Raw genomic sequence first — 23,314 nt, forward strand, 5'->3', positions numbered from 1 at the left:
TATGGGATGCCAGAAATCAAACTGGGCTATCTGCATGCAAGGCAAGCACCCTATTCACTGTACTATTGAGTATATACATCATTGAGGTGAGAATTGAAACTTGAGTACTATACATAATGTCTTTTTTTGTGGGGAGAGGGGGTCACACACAAGGATGCTCAGGGCTTACTCCTGGCTCTGCACTCAGGAATCCATCTTGGTGGTGCTTTGGGAGATCATATGGGATGCCATTGATGGACCCAGGTGGACCACATGTAAGGCAAGTGCCATCTATTACTCTGGCTGAAGATGTATTGGAGTATTAATGAGATGGCTAATAATATGATTGGACTGATATTTAGAAGAGATGACTTGCACAAAATACTTATAAATGTCTCTTCTGATACACATATTTCTAAATATCTCTTCTGATACACATATTTCTAAATATCTCTTCGGATATACATATAAGTACATTGATCCCACTTTTGTTTCTGTATTTAAACAGATAACGCATCCAAAGCTGAGGCTTGGCAACTGAATGTCACCTTGAATATTCGTCCATCTGCTGGCACTGGTGTTCTGTTTGCCTTGATATCTGGTAACACAGTACCCTTTGCCTTGTCCTTGGTGGATTCCACCTCTGAAAATTTTCAGGTAACTTTATGATAGATGTTTTGGCCGTTTTTATAAAAAATTGCATAAATGGATATATAACAGTATTTTCATCAAATCGCTACTTTGATGATTAGGAGAGAACACTTGCATAAAGTATTTGGCACAAATTCCAAAACATCATTAAGGACTTAATAAATGTCCATTATTTTTATTTTTTTGCATATTTATTTCTAAGGTCTGAACCAAGATGTCAGGAGGAGACATTGAAAAGCCTGTTGCAGATAGAACTAAGATTAGGCAGACACACAGGCATCTTGGAGCCTTCCCAGGGTACAGAGAGATCCACCCTTATTCACAATCCTTAAAGTATCATGGGAATTAGCCAGTACCAACAAAATAAAAGTGAGTCTGATTACAACTCACTCTCAGATATGTAGTATCTAATTATAATGTGTTGTGCTTTCTGGCACGCTTGTTTAATCTTCCCTCCCATAAGTAAATTAGGAGAGATGAGAAAAAACTAAAACCAGCCCTTGGCTTCTTGCTGGCAACTTTGATTTGAAATGAGAAGGAACAGAAAAAAAGCATCTTGAATAAAAGTAAACATGAGAGTTATCAAAGATTTGTATTATTTGGCATTCTGTTAGAAGCTATTTAATATGTCATCCACTGTAGATTCCAACAAGTTGCAGCAAGAATCTTGTGTGTATGCCAAGATCAGCTTGGATGATCTCTATATGTTTTAGAAGAGACAAATCACTGAATAGTGTCTATAGTCATAGAAGGGGGAGCTGTTTGCAATTTACAGGGTGATTGAGGCAGGCTGGCGTGGTCGTGGGGTAGAAGAAGAGTGAGCAGATTAGAAATTAATCTGAGATAAGCAACCTAAAGGTATCCTGCAAGGTTTTTGTCATCAGCTTGCCACAGGCATTTACAACTTTTGGATTTCAGCTAGATGTTAACTTATTTAAAAAAAAAAATGGAATTCCCATACTCATCCAGTACTCATTCATCAGTGAAGAGACAAAGGTATTTGGTAACTTCTATATGTATTTATTATTTAAATATTTTTTAAAAGTTTTATGTTTTGGGGGTCACACCCAGTTTCATATTTGTTTGCAGAGCCTACAACTCCCATAATGTCACACTAGCTTTAACTTGAGTTTTAGCAATCTGTTGAAAATTTTACCTAAACTGGTGTGAGTGTGTGTGTGTGTGTGTTCTGGCCACACCTGAAGGTGTTTAGGGCTTACTTCTGCCTCAGTGCCCAGGGGTTACTCATGGTAGTACTTGGAGAACCATATGTGGTGCTAAGATTAAATACACTCAATTGTATGAAGGCGAGCATCCTACGGGCTGTACTATCTTTCTCTCCCCATTATTTTTATTGAAGTTTCTGTGTTTATCTGTGTCTTCATGATTCTTCAAGATATGTATGCAGTGTTTTATAACATTATATCACCTAATAGTTATCATTCTGAAATGCTTTCTCAGCTAACAATCTTATTTGTTTTTGTTTGGGGATCACACCCAGCAGTACTCAGGCCTTACTCCTAGTTCTGCAGTAAGAGATAGTTGCTGGTCGTGCTCAGTCGACCATATTGGGTGCCAGGGATAAACCTGGGTCAGCTGTATGCAAGGCAAATGTCTTACCCACTCTACTATTGCTCTGGTCCCTCTTTATGGACTTTTAGATGAGTTCATAGATAGTGAAGATGAGTAACACTAGCAGATTTCCACAGCTTACATATCTTTGCAAAAAATAGATTTCACATAAAATATTGATCTTGGATTGCTATTCAGATACTTTAAGACTCTACCATCTGGAAAGCATTACAATATACAACTTTTCAGTTTCATTTAATTTTATTCTCTCATTTTTTATTTTTCCTCTCTCTCTCTCTCTCTCTCTCTATATATATATATATATATATAAGCTATATGCATAGATCACTGTCAATTGTTTGAGCAGTTTAGTCTATGAATGATTAAAAAGTAGAAAAATTAACTTTTAATCTATTTTGTGGGGTAAATTCTCTAATGTAACTGCTGCTAATCCCAGGTTGTTTTTTCTTTCTTGGGCCTCTTCACAACTTCATCCCCAGTGCTCAGAATTGCTATGCACAAAAGCCCTTTTCATTCATGTTGGCATGTGCTTACTAAAGCACTTCAAAATTTTCCAAGTCTTTGCTCCAACAAAGAGTTATTCAACTCCTTCCTTTTTCATATGTAAGTTCTGAAGTTGGGAAGAAGGAAAAATACTGCTTAATACGCGACGTTAAGTTTCCATTTTTGGTAAAACAACCCTGTTGGTGTATGAACATTTTCAGAAGCTACAGCATAGCTACATAATAGTGGAACAGGGACTTCATAATATAAATATATATTCAAAATGACCATTATAGTAATTAGTAATTTTTTTCATTGAAACTTGGAAGCTCTATCGCATATTTGGTTTTCTTCATTGAAATTCTGTTTTTCCATTTTCGAATTTCAAAGACTCCCGAAGTTACTCTTGGCCAGGGATGTGGCTCAAGGGGTAGAGAAGATGCATTCATTGCAGGTATGAGAGCTGGGCTCTCTCTCCAGTAGCATATGGCCCTGGGCACAGTAGGGTGTGGCCCCCACAATAGTGACCAAAAAATTAAGTTACTCTTATGTGGCATTGCCACTAATACTTATTTAAAACTAAGCTGTTATTTTGCTCTGCAGGATATCCTGGTGTCTGTTGGAAATACTGTAATATCTCGGCTAGAGGCTGTAAATCTGTGTTCCGGTCAAAATACAAATCTGGAATTCAAAGTCAACAGAAACAGCCTAGAGCTCTGGACTGTTCATAGAAAAGATCTTCTCTACTCTGAAGACCTTTCAAAACAACTTGCCATCTTGGACAAAGCCATGAAAGGAACAGTGACCACTTACCTAGGTGGCATCCCAGGTATACTACTTATTGTTTCTCCAGCTATGAAAAGTATATTTTCAGTAAAACTGGTTTAGATATATAATTTTAGTAAAATGATCCCAATGAGGAAAAAATCCAGTATTTCTTAATATTTTTGGGGGGTAGGGGGCTAATACTGAAAGCTGGGAGTGTGCGGTACATTTAAATTCTTTTAAATAATGAACTGAAATGATACTAAGTTTTGGTGCATTTGATTCTCTGAACCAGAACAGACTTATTATTTCATTTCATCTTCAGAATAACCTTGTGGAGTTAGTATTCAGTTCATCCATCATTTACCCTAATAACCTAACTACCTATGACCCAGATACTAGGAACATAGTCATAAATAAGTATTATTTTTCTCTTTCATAATTCAGTGGAAGAGGCATATGTAAAATAAACGATCAGAATATCAAAATAATTTAAAGTTGTGTTGCATCTTTTTAAGAAGTATAGATTGCTTTTACAGTCCAAAAATAGGAGCTTGATTTGGTTGTCAGAACCTTAAGGGATGTTCCTAAAAGAATAGAATAAAATATGCGTTATTTGGAGGATTAAGAAATTTATTCAGGTGATAGGATAGTATTAGAATTAGTATACAAATATAGTGGTATGTGTCTGTACAAGATGAGAAAGGATTGACATGACTGCAGAATATAGAGAAATATGGATGGTGAAAACCTGTTGAACAAAAAGAATGGTAATGAAATTGGGTTGTGATTGGTTTGATAAGTTGTAAACCTGACTTAGGACCTTATTGTAAGAGCCATGAGAATCATCAAGTTTAAGAACAGGAAATGGTAAATCAGTATTACAATTTAAAAAATCCTTTGAATGGCAATGATTGAGATGTATCATTTTTGACCTGAGAGTCAAAAGTGGATTATTAAATTAGGTGCTGTTGATGTAGCATAGTTCAGTAATTTGTAAACCTGAGTCATCCTTATTTCCTTTCGCCCACCCCTCTCACCCCCAATTTTACCAATTAGCCCCCCTGTCTTGTGCCGTGGCCTTCCATGTATATGATTTTTCATTTGTATCCTCTTTGGACTACCGTGAAGGCTGCATATAGAAGGGAATATATGGCCTGTGGTTAAGATTCTTTGTTTGCTGTTGTTTTGGGGCGACAACTGGATGTGCTCAGGTCTTACTCCTGGCTCTCTGCTCAGGGATTACTCTTTGCAAGCTGTGGGGGACCATATGGGATACCAGCAATTGTACCTGTGTTAGACATGTATTATGCCTTACCTGCTGCACTGTTTCAGAGCCTCATTTTTTAAAAATTTTGATATCTAGGTACTTAATTTTTATGTGATTATAAATAAAATTTTAAAACTTTCTTATCTAGTTTGTTGCTTGCATATGAAAGTAAAAACTCTTATGTATTGAAATTATAATCTGCCATTTTGATGGTTTATTATTCTATTATCTGTTAGTGGATTCTTTTAGGATTTCATATGTATATTACCATGTTATCTGCAAACAGTGGTACTTCTACTCAGTTTTTCCAACTTGAATTGCTTTAATTTCTTTTTCTTGTCTTGCTGTTGTTACTAAAATTTTCTTTTTCTTTTTCTTTCTTTTTTTTGGGGGGGTCACATCTGGCGATGCACAGGGGTTACCCCTGGCTTTGCACTCAGGAATTACTCCTGGCTATGCTCAGGGGACCATATGGGCGTATGGAATGCTGGGAATCGAACCTGGGTTGGCCATGTGCAAAGCAAACACCCTACCCGCTGTACTATCACTCTAGCCCCTAGAATTTTCAATAAAACATTTAAAAAGAATGTGACTGTGGAGATTCATGTCTTAGACAAAAAGCTTTCTGTTTTTCAGTTTTTTCAACACTGAGTATGATATTAGTGTTTGATTTGCCTTACATGGTCTTTACCATATTGAGATATATTCCTTTCCTCATTTTGCTAGCATTTTTATCATAAGCTAATCTTTTCAAAAACTTTCTGGTATATTGATATGATCATATGATTTTTATAATTTATTAAGGGATATGTATGATTTTTTTATGTTGGTGAATTTGGCATGTTAAGATTTTATTGATCATCTTTGTACTTTTGAGTATTTTGTAGAATTTTTGTTTGGGGGTCAATCTCTATCTTATTGATATTTATGTTTTTTTGAGTTCTGTTTTATTTCTGCTCTAATTTTATTTTTCCTTCCTTCTTGTAAAGCAAGATTTTGTTATTTTTTTTCCCTAATTCCTTGAGTTGTGTAATTATGTTATTTGAGATTTTTTATTTTTTCATGATGTAATTCTGTACTGTAATGAACATTCTTAGTATTTTCTGTGTCTATATGTTCTAAAAGTTCATATCTTTATTTTGGTTTGTTTCCAGGAATTTTTTTTGCTTCCTCTTTTAATTATTAACCCAGTAGTTGTTCCATAGAATATTGTTTAGCTTCCCTATATTTTCTACCTTTCCTTCTATGTTTAGTTTCTAGATTTATGACATTGTGATCCAAAAATATAGTTAATATGATTTCATTTCTTATGAATTAACATTTGCTCCATGCTCCAACATGTGTTCTATCCTGGAGAATGTTCCACATACATTTAAGAGGAATATTTATTCAAATTTTGGGCAATGGTGAGGACTATAAATGTCTATTAAGCCCATCTGGTGCAATTGTTCATTTAAGACTCTTGTTTCTTTATTGATTTTATGTCTGATTGACCTGTTCACGGTGAAAGTTGGATAGAAAAGATCTCCACTACATTTCCTTTGGGTGGGAGTGCACCTGATGATGCCTGTGGTCTACTCCTGGGTTGGTGCTCAGGGATCACTGCCAAGTGATATTCAGAGGTCCATGCAGTACTTTGTATTGAACTTGGGTCTCCTGAATGCAAAGCATGTACACTAGCCCTCTGAGACAGCTCCCTGAACCTCTATTACTATTTTGTTGTGGTCAGTGTCTCTCTTCAGACATTGTAATCATTGATTTGCGTATTTTGATTTTCTTAGGTACATACAGTTATTGAGTGTTAAGTTCACTTGTTTTGAAATGATTGTTTAATCATTATGTGATGTCTATCACTTTCTTTTTTTTTTCTTTTTGGGTCACACCCAGCGATGCTCAGGGGTTACTCCTGGTTCTTGCACTCAGGAATTGCTCCTGGCGGTGCTCGGGGGACCATATGGGATGCTGAGAATCGAACCTGTGTCCGCCATGTTGGCTGTGTGTAAGGCAAATGCCTTACTCTCTGTGCTATATCGCTCCAGCCCCAGTCTATCACTTTCTTGTTGAACTTTTTCTAAATTGAAGTCTATTTTATCTGATTAATCTGTTCCTGCCTTTCTTAAGAGCACTCTTTGTTTGATTGTTTTTCAACCTTTCACTCTGAGCCTTCATCACTGGAGTTGTGGAAGGTTGGATCTTGTTTTCTGGTCCATTCTTCTTCTCTATGCCTTTTGATGGGTGAGTTCAGTCTATTGCTGTTTAGTGAAACTATTGATATCAAAGTATTTACTGGTGGGGCCAGAGCAATAGTTCAATGGATAGGATGACCCAATTTTGATCCCTGGCACCCCATATGGTACTCCTAGCCTCTGCCAGAAGTGATCCCTGAGTGCAGAGTCAGGTGTAATCCCTGAGCATTGCTGGGTTTGGCATCAAAACAAAACAAAATAAACAAAAAATTTAGTGGCATAAAAAAATGGCTTATTTATATATTTTGTGTAATAATCAAGTTCAGTTACTTTTTTTCCATATAGGTATTTTTAAATTTTCATTTATCATAAGGTTTATATCCAAGATAATAAGTATATTATATTTTGGGGGGTTGGCTTCTCATTGTGTGCCCAGGGGATCCTGGTGCCACTTCTGGCAATATTCAGCCAACTGCGCCAGTGACTCAGTGCTAAGGCCTAAGAATCTGGTGTCAGTTCGGTCCTGAGGTTCTGGGAACCCACTACAGAAGTGCTTGGGAGCTACCAGAGACACATCTGACAATGCTCAGGTGACACTGATGATATTCAGGAGGCCATGTGGTGCTGGGGCCATGCCAGGCACACTAGCCACTGTACACTCTGTTGGCCGCACCCTATTTTAATTCAAGCAAGTAAATATATATTTTTTTTTATTTAGACACTGTACTTTACATAATTGTTTATAGCAGGTTTTCAGGCTAAGAATATTCCCACCACATCATGTCCCCATCTGTCTACCATTGATTCCATATTCCCTCAAACTTCTATCTGACTCCTTGATATTTTTTAAGTTAATTTTTAAATTTTTTAAAAATTTTTTTTGTAGGAGTGCTGCTATTTATTAAGCCACTGATTAGCTGATTGAATTGGGCATGAACTCCACCTTAATTTTTTTAATTTATTTTTTCTTTTTATATTTATTTATTGAATCACTGTGGGAAAAGGTACTAAGCTTTTAGGTTTAAGTCTTGGTCATACAATGATCAAACACCTTTCCCTTCACCAGTACTCATTTTTCACCACCAAGAACCCCACTATACCCCCACTCACACCCCTCCAAATGCCTGTGAGGCAGATGATTTCTACTTAAATCTTCTCTACATTGATTACATTCATTATTTCGACAAAAGATGCACCATTACTTTTTAGAATTTCCCCCCAAACAATCAGAATTGCTGAAAAGGCATTGTGAAATATTTTGTTTTCTATAGCTGGCTATGAGAATCATATAATGTCATGCGGCCACGATTTTGGATTTCTGCAAGGAGCCAGATAATTACAAGAATGGTTTCTGTGTGTCCGGTGTTATGGCCATGCCGGAGAGCCGCTCATGGGGGGTAACTCGTGACCTCGGTAAGGCGTGAAGGACGTGCCTGTACCGCCTCCCTTCCCATGAGACTGCAGTTGTCCCTTCACCGCCGGCTCGTACCTGGCTTTCCTATAAGCTCTGAGGCAGCAGCCACCTTGCTGCCAGGGGGGAAAAAGGCAGAAGGGAGCAACACCCTTTCCCTCCTGGGGAGGCATGGCCCCATAGTTTGACGCATGTTCCATTCACTTTTCTTCTGCAAACTGCTGGGCTCTGGACTATGTCCTTTTGCCTCTGGAGCCATGGCCATGCCAGAGAGCCGCTTGTGGGGGCAACTCATGACCTCGGTAAGGCATGAAGGATGTGCCGGTACCGCCCCCCTTCCCATGAGACGGCAGTTGCCTCTTCACCACTGGCTCATACCTGGTATTTTTTATAAGCTCTGAGGCGGTGGCCACCTTGCTGCCAAGGGGAGAAAAGGTGGAAGGGAGCAACACCCTTTCCCTCCTGGGGAGACATGGCGCCATAGTTTAATGCATGGTCCATTCACTTTTCTTCTGCAAGCTGCTGGGCTCTGGACTAAGTCCTTTTCCTCTGGAGCCACGGCCGTGCCAGAGAGCTGCTTGCGGGGGGGGGGGGGGGGACTCGTGACCTCGATAGGGCGTGAAGTATGAGCCAGTACCGCCCTTCTTCCCATGATACTGCAGTTGCTCCTTCACCGCTGGCTCATACCTGGCTTTCCAATAAGCTCTGAGCCGGCGGCCACCTTGCTGCCAGGGGGGGAAAAGGCGGAAGGGAGCAACACCCTTTCCCTCCCAGGGAGGCATGGTGCCATAGTTTAACACATGGTCCATTCACTTTTCTGCTGCAAGCTTCTGGGCTCTGGATTAAGTCCTTTTGCCTCTGGAACCATGGCTGTGCCAGAGAGCCGCATGTGGGGGGCAACTCGTGACCTCGGTAGGGCGTGAAGGACGATCCGGTACCATCCCCCTTCCCATGAGACTGCAGTTGCCCTGTCACCGCCTGCTCATACCTGGCTTTCCAATAAGCTCTGAGCCAGCGGCCACCTTGTATGCAGTCCAGATGCATTTCTGCCAAAAGCCACTGGGTTTCAAGATTTGTTTCTGAGTCTCCGGTATCATGGCTACTAATCAGCTTGATCAGGGACCAGAGAGGCCATTTGTAGGCGGTGACTTGGGGTCTCGTTGGGATGGGGAGAATGAGTCGGCTCCACCCCCATGTGTCTCGTCTCTGCAGGCCTAAACCTGACTGTCCAGTGGCCTCTGGAGGATGGTGGTCACCAGGCCACCAGGGGGAACAGGCCAAGGCACAAAACCTATTCCCACCTGGACTGGCCCAGTGCCAGTAACCTACTGCAGGACCAGGACATATTTCTGCCAAAAGCCTTTGGGTTCTGAGATTCGTTTCTGAGACTCTGGGATCATGGCCATTAAGCAGAGAGGCCATGCCTCCAGTTATATAGCTGAGCCGAAGGTGGTTTGTGGGTGTGTCTCCCACATCCCTAACTTTTGACCGTTTACTTTCTTGTTAAACCCTGCCCCAAGTTTTTGGGGTCTGGCCAAAGGCACAGCAGCAATTTCGGGGTATCTGAAAGTCTGACGTTGTCATCAGGCTGCTGATGCACTCACCTCACAGGTACAGATTGACCTGCTGGCAGCACCATACCCCCTAAGTTAATTTTTTTAATTTGGGTCCCATAGTTACATTCAATAATCACGGTCCTCCCGTTGTTCATCGTTTTGCTCAAGTGGGCCCAGTAACGTCTCCATCATGAGACTTGTTGTTACTGTGTTTGGCATATCGAATACGTCACAGGTAGCTTGCCAGGCTCTGCCCTGCGGGCGAGATACTCTCAGTAGCTTGCTGGGGCTGGAGCAATAGCTCAGCGGGTAGGGCATTTGCCTTGCACACAGCCGACATAGTTACAATAATATTGGATTTACTGATACATATATATCTATTTATATAGATAGATATATATAGATATATATATATATGAATGATACTTTTCCTTCAAATCAGAGAGTGCCTAAGGTGCTTAATCCTTGCCCCTATATTACTTCCCAACCTCTAGTACTTGCTTCCCCTTCCATCTCTTTCCTTGACACTTTTGTTTATGTAATCTAGAATCTGTTTTGCCCACTTTGAAAGCAAGTAAATCTTTATTTCATTTTAAATGTAACAAGTATCACTCTAATCTTCCCCATTTTATGCTTTAGGTATTTAAATATCCAAGTTAGATATCACTTAATCACTTAATCCCCGTTATTCATCGATTTATTCGAGCAGGTGCCAGTAACGTCTCCATTCATCCCAGTTGCGTGCTAGCGTAGCCCAATGGTATCTGTTCGTTCTAGGAACATGCAGAGCCTCAAACTGATCATTTAGGGTCTTGACGAAGAAGTCTGACCATCTTGTAGGTGGGCGTCCACGTGATCTTTTGATGTCCCGTGGAATCCAATCAGTAATGGCTCTAGTCCAGCGGTTGTCTGTAAACCTTATTACATGTCCAGCCCATCTGATTTTTGATGTCTTGGCAAATGAGACAGCGTCCCTGATTCTTGAGCGTTGACGAAGATCAGAACTCCGGATTCTATCTCTCATTTGAGTGAATCGTGATATTCCAAGCATAGTTCTTTCGATTCCTCTTTGAGAGACCCGAATAGCGTTCTCATCCCATTTTCGTAGGGTCCAGATCTCTGAGGCATATGTTAATGCAGGAAGAACAGTGGAATCAAAGAGATGTGTTCGTAGCTGGAGGTTCTTTGTCCTTTTAGTTATTTCTTCAATGCTCTTGAAGGCATTCCAAGCCGCTCTCTTCCTCCTGCGCAACTCAGGTGCCAGGTCATTCATCATGTTGATTTCTCGACCTAGGTATATATAACTGTTGTATTCGGAGATGGTGGTTCCGTTGAGAGCGAATGGAGCGTCAGGAACAAGGCTGTTTCTCATAAACATTGTCTTCGTAAGATTCAGCTGTAGTCCTACCTTTCCACATTCACTGTCAAAGTCGTTCAGCATTTGTGCTGCTTGGCTGATGTTTGGTGTTATTAGAACGATATCATCAGCAAAGCAGAGGTGGTGTAGTTGCCGACCATCTATCTTCACTCCCATGCTTTCCCATTCCAGTCGTCGCATGATGTTCTCGAGGGTGGCACTGAAGAGTTTTGGTGAAATGGTATCACCCTGCCGAACCCCTCTCTTGACATCAACGATCACTTCTTTGTAGAATGGTGAGATCCTGGTAGTGAATCCGCAATAGAGCTCACGAAGGATACTGATGTGTTGAGTTTGTATGCCCTGATTGGCTAGGGCTTCCATGACCTCTTCCGTCTCAACAGAATCAAAGGCCTACTTTAAATCAATGAACGTTAGACAGAGCGGCATCTTGAACTCCCGAGAAACCTCAATGAGCTTAGTAATCGTGTGGATATGGTCGATGGTACTGAATCCTTTTCGGAATCCAGCTTGTTCACATGGTTGTCCTTCATCTAGTGTTCTGCTAATCCTATTCAGGATGACTCGAGTGAATAGTTTGTAGATGACAGACAATAGGCAGATTGGGTGATAGTTGCCAATGTCGTGGATGTCTTCTTTCTTGTATAGTAGTACAGTCCTGCTGGTTTTCCATTGGGATGGAACCTTGCATTCAGACAGGTAGCGTGTGAAGAGTCAAGCCAATGTATTGATGAGTACTGATGGTAAGTTCTTCAGGTGTTCAGGTCTGATCTTGTCTGGGCCAGGTGCTCTTTGTTTCTTTACCGACGAGATGGCATGTTGGATTTCGGAAGGGAGAACATTGGGAATGACATATCCATCATGTGGTATGTGGTATGTGGGCAAGTGAACGTGGCTATTAAAGAGATCTGAGTAGAAGTCATGAATAATCTTCTCCATTGCCCTTCTGGAAGATGTGATAGATCCATCATGATGTCGGAGGGCAGTCATCTTGGTTTTGTAGTTGGTGAAGGACAGGCGGGCATTATGAATACTTTTCCCAGCTTCTGCCGCATCTATCAGTACTGCTGCTCTCCTGTTTTTGAGGTCATCCTTGATGGCTTCTCTGCACTGTTTTGCCAGTTCGGATGTTCGCTTGTGGTTGCCTGAGGCATGTGCCAAGCCACGTTGGCGAATAAGTTCAAGAGTGTTCGAAGAAAGGCGGTTTTTTGTGGTTATCTCTCTCTTGGCATTCCTCGCACAATCATGGAGGTGCTGAATCATTCGATCGTATTCCTCATCAATGTTGTCAATGACGGCATCTTCCCATGTTGCCGCAACAGAGCCAAAGAGCTCCCAGTTGGTGGTCATTCTGGGAGTCCTCTTCTTAAACCTTGCATTCTTTTCTCCTCGTTCTGTGAGGTAGAATTTTGCACAAAGAAGACGGTGGTCTGATCATATATATATGATATATGATATGTATATCTGATCCAGTTAGATATATTTCCCCCTTATTCGAAACTTTAAATATTTCTTAGAACATTAGTTTATGGGTGATAAATCCTTTTAATTGGTTGTCTGAAAACTTCTTTACTCACCACTGAAATCTAAGTAATTCTCCAAATGGGTATTTTTAGGTGAAAATCTCTCCTATTCAGTACCTTTTATGTATCATGCAACTCCCTCCTAGCTAGTAGAATACTGCAGAAAATCGTAGAAAATATATGCTGATATTTTTACAGTTGTTCTCATCTTTCTTTTTGCTTCTTTTAGTATTCTCTCTTTGATTTTTGTCAGCTTGATTATTATGTATCTTGGTCTGAGTGTGCTTGGGTTATTCTTTAGTTAGTTTGCTTTTTTTAGGTCACACGCTGGCTCTGCATCAGGATCATTCCTGGCAGAACTTCAGAAATCATATGCAGTGTAGGGGATTCAACCTGGATTGCTGTGTGGAAGGCAAACACTGTAACCAAAATACAATTCCTCTGGTCCTTTTTTGGTTTATTTAATTTGAAACTTGGTGAATCCTGGATCTGTGTATCTAACTCCTTTTTCTGCCTGGGAAGGTCTCAACTTCAGTATTTCTTTAGATAACAATTTTCTCCCTGTTTCTCTTCTCTTCATGGAACCCCTTTGATGCAAGTGTTGTTCATCTTGATTCTCCCTGAACCCCCAACCTCAGTTTCCCTAACATTATCTTAATTTAATATAGTTTAGTTTTTGCTTGTCTTTTAGGATAGTGTTTTTCCTGATTAATATTTGAATTCCCTAAATCAAAACTTGGATCTTCTCATTCTGCTGTTGAACATTTATATATGTATATATATATACATATATATGCATATACATATATGTCGCATATCGAATATTCTTGGTAGCTTGCCGGGCTCTCAGAGAGGGGCGGAGGAATCGAACTTGGGTCGGCCATGTTGGCTGTGTGCAAGGCAAACGCCCTACCCGCTGTGCTATCGCTCCAGCCAGACACAGGCATATCGATATGCAGACACAGTAACAACAAAGTCTCCAATGGAGACGTTACTGGGCCCGCTCGAGCAAATCGATGATCAACGGGAGGGCTTTTACCTTTACCTTACCTTTATATACATATATATATAATTTTTCTTTCTTTCACTTCACGTACTTTATTCTTTAGGTCTTTTATTTTTATTTACTCTTTTTCCACAGTTTTTTTTTCTTTGCCTAGTCCCCTTACATTTATATTTTAATTTCAGTGAGTATAATTAGATTGATGTTTTGAAGTTGTCTTTGGAGCCCTTTCATAACTCTGTAGTATTAGGATTCCTTCTAGGCTGTCATTTTGAGCTGTCATTTCAGGTGATTTCCTTGCTTCCCAATTTGGGGAGACTCTTCTACTGGGGAGACACTTCTGTAGCCTCGTGGGATCTGGGAACCTGTGTTTGAGTGGACCTTTTTGACAGCAAATGTTTTGCAGTTATAAGTGCAAATGACTGGGCTGGAGCGATAGCACAACGGGTAGGGCGTTTGCCTTGCAAGCAGCCGACTCGAGTTCGATTCTTCCACTCCTCTCGGAGACCCCGGCAAGCTGTTGAGAGTATCTCGCCCGCACGGCAAAGCCTGGCAAGCTACCTGTGGCATATTCAATATGCCAAACACAGTAACAATTGTCACAATGGAGACATTACTGGGCCCGCTCGAGCAAATCCATGAACAACTGGTGGACAGTGACAGTGACAAGTGCAAATGACACAATAAATTGAAGCAAGGGAGTGTTTTAATTTTTTTTTTTTTTTTGGTCATACCTGGTGGTGCTCAGGGCTTGCTCAGGACTCTGTATTGAAGGATCCCTCCTGGTGCAGATCAGGGGACACTAGGTAGTACCTAGGTCAGCTGTGTGCAAGGGAAGCCCCCTACACAATGTGCTATTGCTCTGGCCCCAAGGGATAAAATATTTTAGTAGCATTTTCAGATACCATTTACTGCTTACTCTCGGGAAAGAATTCTGAATTTGATATTACGGTAATTTAACTGCGTAGGATCTTCATTTCCTATACCTAATAATCTCATCTAGATTTTTAGGAAATAAAAGTAAATAGGACATAAATTTATAGAGCTAACTATAGTTAATTTTAAATGATGAATTATTAAGAAATGTAATTGCATTTAAAATGCATGTGTTCTACTTTGTAATTCATCTACCATTGTATTCATCAATTAGTTGGATGCAAGTTTAGGAAACAAATAAATTAAAAAGAAAAATATACAAATTTCACTGATTTTAGGGTTTTGTCAATAGCATTCAGGACTGATTTCAGACAATATGTATGCAGAAAAAGAATGAGGAAAAATTTAGAAGAACTAGAAAACTGATACATTAGGGTATAAATTATGAAAGTTATGCAAAACTGGTTTGTTAAACTACATGTTATGAATTTAAAATCAGGGATATTAAGTGAGTCTGAGGAATGTCATAGCAGTGGTATAATCTACAATATTAAGCCATACTTGACAGAGTTCCTTAAAAGCTGCTTTGAGACTGGAGTAATAGTATAGTGGATTGGTGCTTGTCATGCATGAGGTACACCTGGATTCGATCCCTGGAACCCCATGTTGTCCCCGGACAGTGCCAGAAGTCATTTTTGAGTTCAGAGCCAGGAGTAAGCCCTGACCATGCACAGGTGTGTAGCACCCTCCCCCAAAAATCTTAAAGGAAAAGAGAAAAGAAGAGGCTGCTTTGAGGGTAGGTGAAATAGTATAGGGGTTTGGGTGCTTGCTTCATGTGAGGCCAGTCATGTTCTATTTCTTACATACACGGTCCTACGAGCAGCCTCTGAGCACAGATCTAGGAATGTTCCCAAAAGACTGCTGGGTATAACCTCAAAACATATTTTTAAGTTTTCCTTGATCTCAGAGAAATGTTGAACTTTATTCACTATATTGGTAGGTTAGAGGTAGAAAACTTGAAGATATATATATATGAGTTTTGGATCACACCAAGCTGTGCTAAGGAATTTCTCCTGGCTCCCTGCACAGGGATGACTCTTGACAGAGTTTGGGGGAATAATAAGTGGTAAAGGGGATTGAACCTGGGTCAGCACCATGCAGGGCTGGTGTCCTTCACACTGCACTGTCTCTCCAACCCCACATATATTTTGCACAATGTAATGAGGACAAAGAATAGCATTGTAGCACTGTTCTCCTGTTGTTCATAGATTTTCTTGAGCGGACACCAGTAACGTCTCACAACAAATTATGAGACTTCTTGTTACTGTTTTTGGCATATTGAATACGTCATGGGTAGCTTGCCAGGCTTTGCCGTACAGGTGGAATACTCTCGGTAGCTTGCCGGGCTCTCCAAGAGGGGTGGAGGAATGGAATCCGGGTCAGTCGCATGCAAGCAAACGCCTTACCCGCTCTAAAAACTATCCAATGGGAATTAAAATTTGTGGCAAGGAAAGCGAGAGAGAGAGAGAGAGAGAGATGGGTTTTTGAAGATGAACTATGATTCTATGATTCTCTGTAATACTAGGTTGTTTCCTAAGTATTATTTGGATAAAGAGAGTGAAGACAGTGCAAGTGCAGTGCAGAAAGGCCCAAATGCTGTAAACTGTTCACTAAAGCCTCATTAAAATAGTTATCTTTTCAAACATCAAATGTCACATAAGTATAAATCCCCTATCATGATGTGCTAGTGAATGCTCAGCAAAAATTGTCTGAGAAATATGTAATTATTCCAACAATAATAAGAGAGATATATTTTCCATGACATTTAAAAATGATTTCCAAGTAGTTATAGAGTAGGAAAACAATTCAGCAATGCTTAAACTGTTACTTAAATTTTTAAAAGTACAGTGAAAACTGAGTATCAGAAGATGCTGACATGCTATATTTTATGTATTCCCCACCCCTGGGGGAGCACCCAGATGTGCTAGGGGCTCAATCCTGACTATGCTGTCCCCAGCAGAGTTGCTTCCCCCCACCCCACCCCATTTCACCCCCCCCAAGTGCCCTATGCTCATGGAATCACGTGGAACTAAAAGAACCATGAAGTGAAGGGAATCCAACCCAGCTCTCACATGCGAAGCCAAACCTGCTTTTGTCCTGTTGCCCTATCTTCCTGGTCCTCTCTTTTACTCTTAAGTGTACTTATAGTTCAGATGAAACTGATTGTGCTTATGATACCAGAGGCATTTTTTTGTTTTGGTGAAACAAGAAAGTTTTATAATTAACTTATTTAGAAAAAGGTGAGGAAAAAGAAAGGGAAAGCACACAGGCTTCTCTGGAGTGGAAATCAGTAAGCAAAGACACATGAGACAAGCAAGGGAGATTGTTGAGTGCTCAGAGGAATTCTTGAACCGACAAGTGTAATCAAACCACTGGAACCGCTTAGTATAAATTAATAGACTATAATTATCTAGTTAACTTTCGCTTGAAGATTTAGTTGGAAATGGGAAGCCTGACTGATTCCTTAGATGTAAAAAAATAAGCATGTTAAAAATACTGTGCTACAGTAGAAATGACATCTGTACCTATATGTTCATTCCAGCACTGTTCACAATAGCCAAAATCTGGAAATAACTCAAGTGCCCTAGAACAGATGACTGGTTAAAGAAACTTTGGTACATATACACAATTGAATACTATGCAGCTGTCAGGAGAGATGAAGTTATGAACTTTGCTTATAAATGGATAGACATAGAGAGTATCATGCTAAGTGAAATGAGTCAGAAAGAGAGGGACAGACATAGAAGAACTGCACTCGTTAGTGGAGTATAAAACAACATGAGGCAGACACCTAAGGATAGTAGATATACGGGACAGATAGATTGCTCCATAGCTAGAAGCCTGCCTCATGAGCAAAGTAGAGAAGGCAGCTGGAGTAGAGAAGCGATCACTAAGAAAAGATGGCTGGAGGAATTGGTCGGGATGGGAGATGTGTGCAGAAATTAGATAAAGGACCAAACATGATAACCTCTCAGGGTCTGTATTGCAAACCATAATGCCCAAAAGTAGAGAGAGATTATGGGGAATCATGTCTGCCATGGAGGCAGGGGAGGGTGGGAAAGGGGGGCATACCAGGGATATTGGTGGTGGGGAATGTGCTCTGGTGGAGGAATGGGTGTTTGATCATTGTGTGATTATAACCCAAACATGAAAGCTTGTAACTATCTCACAGTGATTCAATCACTGTCACTGTCACTGTCCTCCCGTTGTTCATCGATTTGCTCAAGCGGGCCCAGTAACATCTCCATTGGAGACTTTGTTGTTACTGTGTTTGGCATATCGAATACGTCACGGGGAGCTTGCCAGGCTCTGCCATGCGGGCGAGATACTCTCGGTAGCTTGCCGGGCTCTCCGAGAGGGGCGGAGGAATCGAACTCGGTCGGCCATGTTGGCTGCATGCAAGGCAGACGCCCTACCCGCTGTGCTATCGCTCCATCCCACTTCTGACAGTGATTCAATACAATTAAAAAATACATATTGTGCTAAAATTTTAATATTTTGTCTTTACAGATATTCCATTCAATTCCACACCGGTCAATGCCTTTTATAATGGCTGCATGGAAGTGAACATCAATGGTCTACAGCTAGACCTGGACGAAGCCGTTTTCAAACATAATGATATAAGAGCTCACTCATGTCCAGCAGTTCTGAAAAACACACATAATTCTTAAGGCATCTCTTCTGCTAATAATACCTTATTCCTATTGTAATTAAACTGATATTTCAATAATAGCTGCAGGGCTTGTGATGTGCAAATTTAATTATTTTGTGGTTCTTTCACCATTTTGGAACTTAAAAAACAGTCCCTTTTCAAGAAAATAAGATGGCTGGAGAGAAATTAAACAATGAAACAAATTATAATTTGAATTTTATGAAAAGTAATTTTTTAAATTTTCACTTCTACAAAAGTGAAATGTAATTTTTATCAGTTTTAACTAGTGTTTTAATACCTATTTTACTGAGAAAACAAAACAGGAAATCCAAACAAAGTGCATATAACTAACATTATTGATAAGAACTGATACTATTTTTTTACATATTTTTTAATGACAGAAAAATAGACAAAATTGAAGGCTTGCTACTATGAATTAAGTTTAGACCTTAAATATTATTACAACAATTTCTTGGGGACCCAAATTTGACCTATTGTTTTTCTCTTCACTTCACATTCAAAGCAGTTGCGTGACTTAAATTTGAAAACAAGTAGAAAAATTTTCATGAGAGCATTCCTCAACTCTTGCTGGTTTATAATTGGAGTTCCTGGGGATGGGATACTAGATTGTATTGGAATATGTGCAGAAACCTAGGCTGGGAACATGTCTAAAATGTGGTCTATGCATCACACAAAAACAAGTTACAAAAGACAATACCTAATAATGAAAAGGTGAGTAAATAGTAATAGAAGTTCAGTGGAGTTCATGCCCAATTCAATCAGCTTAATCAATGGCTGAATAAATAGCACTACTACTACAAACACACAAAAAATAGAAATTCATATTTTTTCTTAAGTCCAACTTTAATTACCAGGGTAGGCTGCAAGAATGTGACTGTTGAAGGATAAAGGAATTATGAAAGATAGAACAGTTTGCAATAAAAGGATACCCATAATGGGACGGTTAATATTATGTGTTTTAATGAAGGAGCTAAGATTACCCTTCACTTGCTGAAATGAATTTGCAAGTCATATCACCTTCAAACAAATCATTCACAGAAGGAATCCATTAGATGTTTCATTGCCTATTAAAATAATATTTTTTCTAATATAAGATTTTTATATATTGTAAAAGATAATAAATTGGCACATACTTAAAATTTGTATGAATAATGTCTATATTCTAGCAACATTTTGAGCAGCATAAAATTACATAATTTATATGCAATCATATATCACAGATCTTTAGTTAAAATGATAAAGCTCATTTACATTATTATATCTGGGTTATAGAATGTAGTTCATTAAAGGAATAAAAGCAAAAGTAACATGAATTGAGTGTTTGACGTATGAGATAAATTATGCTAGGTTATCTTTCTGAATAAAACCTCTCCAAATTACAAGCATAGGTGATGAATTTCAGCAAGCAGTAAAAAAAGAAAAAAAGGAAGAAAAGACAAAGTGAATTTTCTTTAAGGAGGAGTTCTATGATACCATTTAATTTTCCCACTCTATTTCAACTTCCATCAGAATCAGAAAGCTTTCAACATTCCGTGATCCTCATAGAGGCCCCAGAGACTTTAAATTTTATTAACTGTCCTTGAAAAATGCTTGAAGGAGCTGGAGTGATAGCACAGTGAATAGGGCATTTGCCTTGCACGCGGCCTACTTGGGTTGGATTTCCAGCCTCCCATATGGTCCCCCGAGCTCCAGGAGTAATTCCTGAATGCAGAGCCAAGAGCAACCCCTGTGCATCACTGAGTGTGGCCCAAAAAGCAAAAAATAAAAATAAAAATGCTTGAATAAGACAGATACTAACTCCATTGGCTATCCTTTAAGTCCTGATGCAGTACAGTGTTTTCAGATGACTTTACATAAAGATCTTATTTCATCATAGTCCTTAAAAACCTCCTTGGTTGGACCTGGAGAGATAGCACAGCTGATAGGCCATTTCCCTTGCATGCAGCCGACCAGGGTTGGATTCCCAGCATCCCATATGTTCCCCTGAGCACTGCCAGGAGTGGTTCCTGAGTGCAGAGCCAGGAGTAAGCCCTGAGCATTGCCAGGTATGACCCAAAAAGAAAAAGAAATAAATAAAACCTTTGTTTCCTAATGATTATTTTAGAAAGTAATGTTTATCAATCTTTTTATGACCGTGGCCCCTTCTCATCTTGTTTTTTTTCCCATGGCCCGATATTTCCTAGTTTAAGACCCCAATCCTATCTATTGGAACCCTAGTATCATGCTATGGCCTCTCATTTATGCTTTTCACTTGTGGAATATTCTTTTGGAATATATTGGGGATATAATTCCAAAATATACAGATAGGTTACGTGCGCCCTCCCCCCATTGAGAAAAGTTGGCCTAGAGTACATATTATGAACCCTGAATTTTATTATAAAATGAGTAGATGTCAATCCAAGATGCTTGTTAGACCACCAAAAATTCTCCTGTTACTATAGTAACAACCATATTTCACCCTCTCTGAGTAGCCCTCCAAAATACACTCCTTCTGTACCTGTTTGTCTTCATAATCCTATAATTGCACACTAACACATGGACATGCACAGGACAGACGAATAAAACACTAAGTAAAATAATAGGAGAATGAGTCAGAGAGGAGCAAGGTGTGTGTTGTATAAATAAAATTAGGAGATGAGAAGAGGACAATGTAGAAATAAAACGAAGATAATATTTGGAGATGCAGTGGAATATTTATTAAGATGAATAATAGAGGAAAGAAAAGAAAATACATAAAATAGTTTAGGTGAAGATAATTATAGAGAAAAAGGTGTTTTCCTGTAAAATTTGAAATAAGAGTTCAGAGGAATCGTTTAAGATTCATGACAAGATTAAAGAGAGATAATGAATTGAGATAGAAAAGCAAGGTTAAAAAATAGCACTGTAGCACCGTCCTCCTGTTGTTCATCAGTTTGCTTGGGTGGGCACCAGTAACGTCTCCAGGGTGAGACATGTTACTGTTTTTGGCATTTCGAATATGTCACGGGTAGCCTGCCAGGCTTTGCCGTGCGGGCAGGATACTCTCGGTAGCTTGCAAGACTCTCAGAGAGGGACGGAAGAATTGAACCTGGGTCGGCCATGTGCAAGGCAAACACCCTAGAAACAGAAGAAAATTCAGTGAAAATAGACAAAAATGATGAAAACAAGGTGCACCTAAGAGGGGAGAGAAATGGAAACCTAGTAGAAATGAAAGAGTTGATTTCATACTTTGAGGAATCCGTGGTAGATTCCCCTTCTAGAAATGTATTCTATTTCTAATTTGTGAATGTATTTCCAGCAGAAGTAGACATTTTATTACTGTTTATTAAAAAAAAACAGAAATGGAAGGGTAGAGGGAACATATGCTGAAAGAAAGAGAGACAAACATTTAAAAAATATTTGGGAAAGAAAGTAGCAACAAAAAGAAAATAGAAATATGGGGGTAATCAAAGACTAATGAGAGATTATGGGAAAAGAGTAATTTAGACTGAGAAAAAGAAAAGAAGAAATAAATACAGAGTGTAGCAAATAGAAAAGAGGGTGGTCAACGAATATTTCCAAGTTGAGAATTGTAATCATAAGACAGTGTAAAAATGATGATCCATTTCCAGAAGGTGGAGCTCTTAGCTATAAGAGTTTCTTCTATGATTTCTCTTTAATCATGGTTTCCTTAATCATGGAATCCTTAACCATTGATTCTTGAAGTTGAATAGGAATGGTGACTGCAACATTCTGCCAAGAAGGATGGAAGATCTTGCAAACACTACTGCTTTGAAATCTTTCTGCATTATTCTGACCTATGGGCTCTGTTTACACAAAAGGGAACTGTCACTGATTATATTCTAGGGAAATTCTGAAGGTTTTCTTGAACATGGCACATGGTTAATACTGGAGCTAAAGCTGTGAAAACTTCTTAGCCTACAACTGCTCGTGGATTATTATGCATAATAACATTTAAAAAATATTTGGGAAGGAAAGTAGCAACAAAAAGAAAATAGAAATATGGGGGTAATCAAAGACTAATGAGAGATTATGGGAAAAGAGTAATTTAGACTGAGAAAAAGAAATTTTTTTTTTTTGGTTTCTCTTTTTTTAATTGACAGGAATGTTTAGTCACTGCTACTGAGGGGCACACGAAAGCAGAATCATACAACGCACGGTGGCTGCGCTCGGCTCCCCGTACCGCTGGCCCGGGGGAGGGGGGGTCACAATCAAGGACCCTCCAAGCCCACAGAGTCCCTTCAGTGTGAGCAAAGAGCGACGGCCTGTACATGATTATCTGAAGAACGAGCAATAGCCACAGTTCAGACACACCAACTATGCAGATTCAACAAATGGGGCGGAGGCAGCCTGTTGTTAAAGACAAAGATTGGACAAAAAAGTGAAAACACAGTGGGGAGCACAGCCCCCCACTGCCTGCCTCAGGGCTGCTGGGGAGAAGGAAGAGGACGCGGGGAGGCGTGCAGGGTCCACCGTGATCTGGACACCAGCAGACATGAAGGGCTTGGGGAGGCCTTGCCACCCTCCTATGTAGAAATGGGGTCCGGAAAGGTCACTAGACAAGACGAGGGGTGAGCAGGAGCTCTGGGCCCCCTGCTCAGACTACAGGAGGGTCTAATGCCCGAGCCAGAGCAGCTGCTCTGACATCCTGAGGGGGCAGGAGGCACCCTGCAGGCAGGGAGTGGGGTGTGGGGTGCAGTAGGGGGTGCCAACAGCTGCCTTTAGCATATTCACAGGACCAGGGTGGAGCCGCCCCTCCCCCCCCAGACGGGACACTCCATTGGCTCCTGGGGACACTTTGGCCCCCACAAGGACAGCCTTTGTGTATTAAAAAACAAACCTGGATTTTCTGATTTTGGTCAACTTCCAGTCAGCAGTACAGAAGGACTAGTAGCCAGGAGAAAAGTGCAAATGTGGGGCTAGCTGTT

The 23,314-nt window shown here is 40.0% G+C and overlaps 1 protein-coding gene across 1 annotated transcript in view; it reads left to right on the forward strand.

Annotated features, from left to right (window-relative positions):
* Positions 1 to 22,636, forward strand: part of PROS1 (protein S) — a 95,145-nt gene extending 72,509 nt beyond the window's left edge. The window contains exons 13-15 of the mRNA XM_056135465.1: positions 488 to 636; positions 3,310 to 3,535; positions 18,245 to 22,636. Of these exons, the coding sequence (XP_055991440.1) occupies positions 488 to 636; positions 3,310 to 3,535; positions 18,245 to 18,405 (536 nt within the window). The 3' untranslated portion in view covers positions 18,406 to 22,636. The remainder of the gene's footprint in view (positions 1 to 487; positions 637 to 3,309; positions 3,536 to 18,244) is intronic.
* Positions 22,637 to 23,314: the final 678 nt, after the last annotated feature.

This window comes from Sorex fumeus, unplaced genomic scaffold, assembly GCF_029834395.1.
Source record: "Sorex fumeus unplaced genomic scaffold, SorFum_2.1 ptg000115l, whole genome shotgun sequence".
In the NCBI taxonomy this organism is placed as follows: Eukaryota; Metazoa; Chordata; class Mammalia; order Eulipotyphla; family Soricidae; genus Sorex; species Sorex fumeus.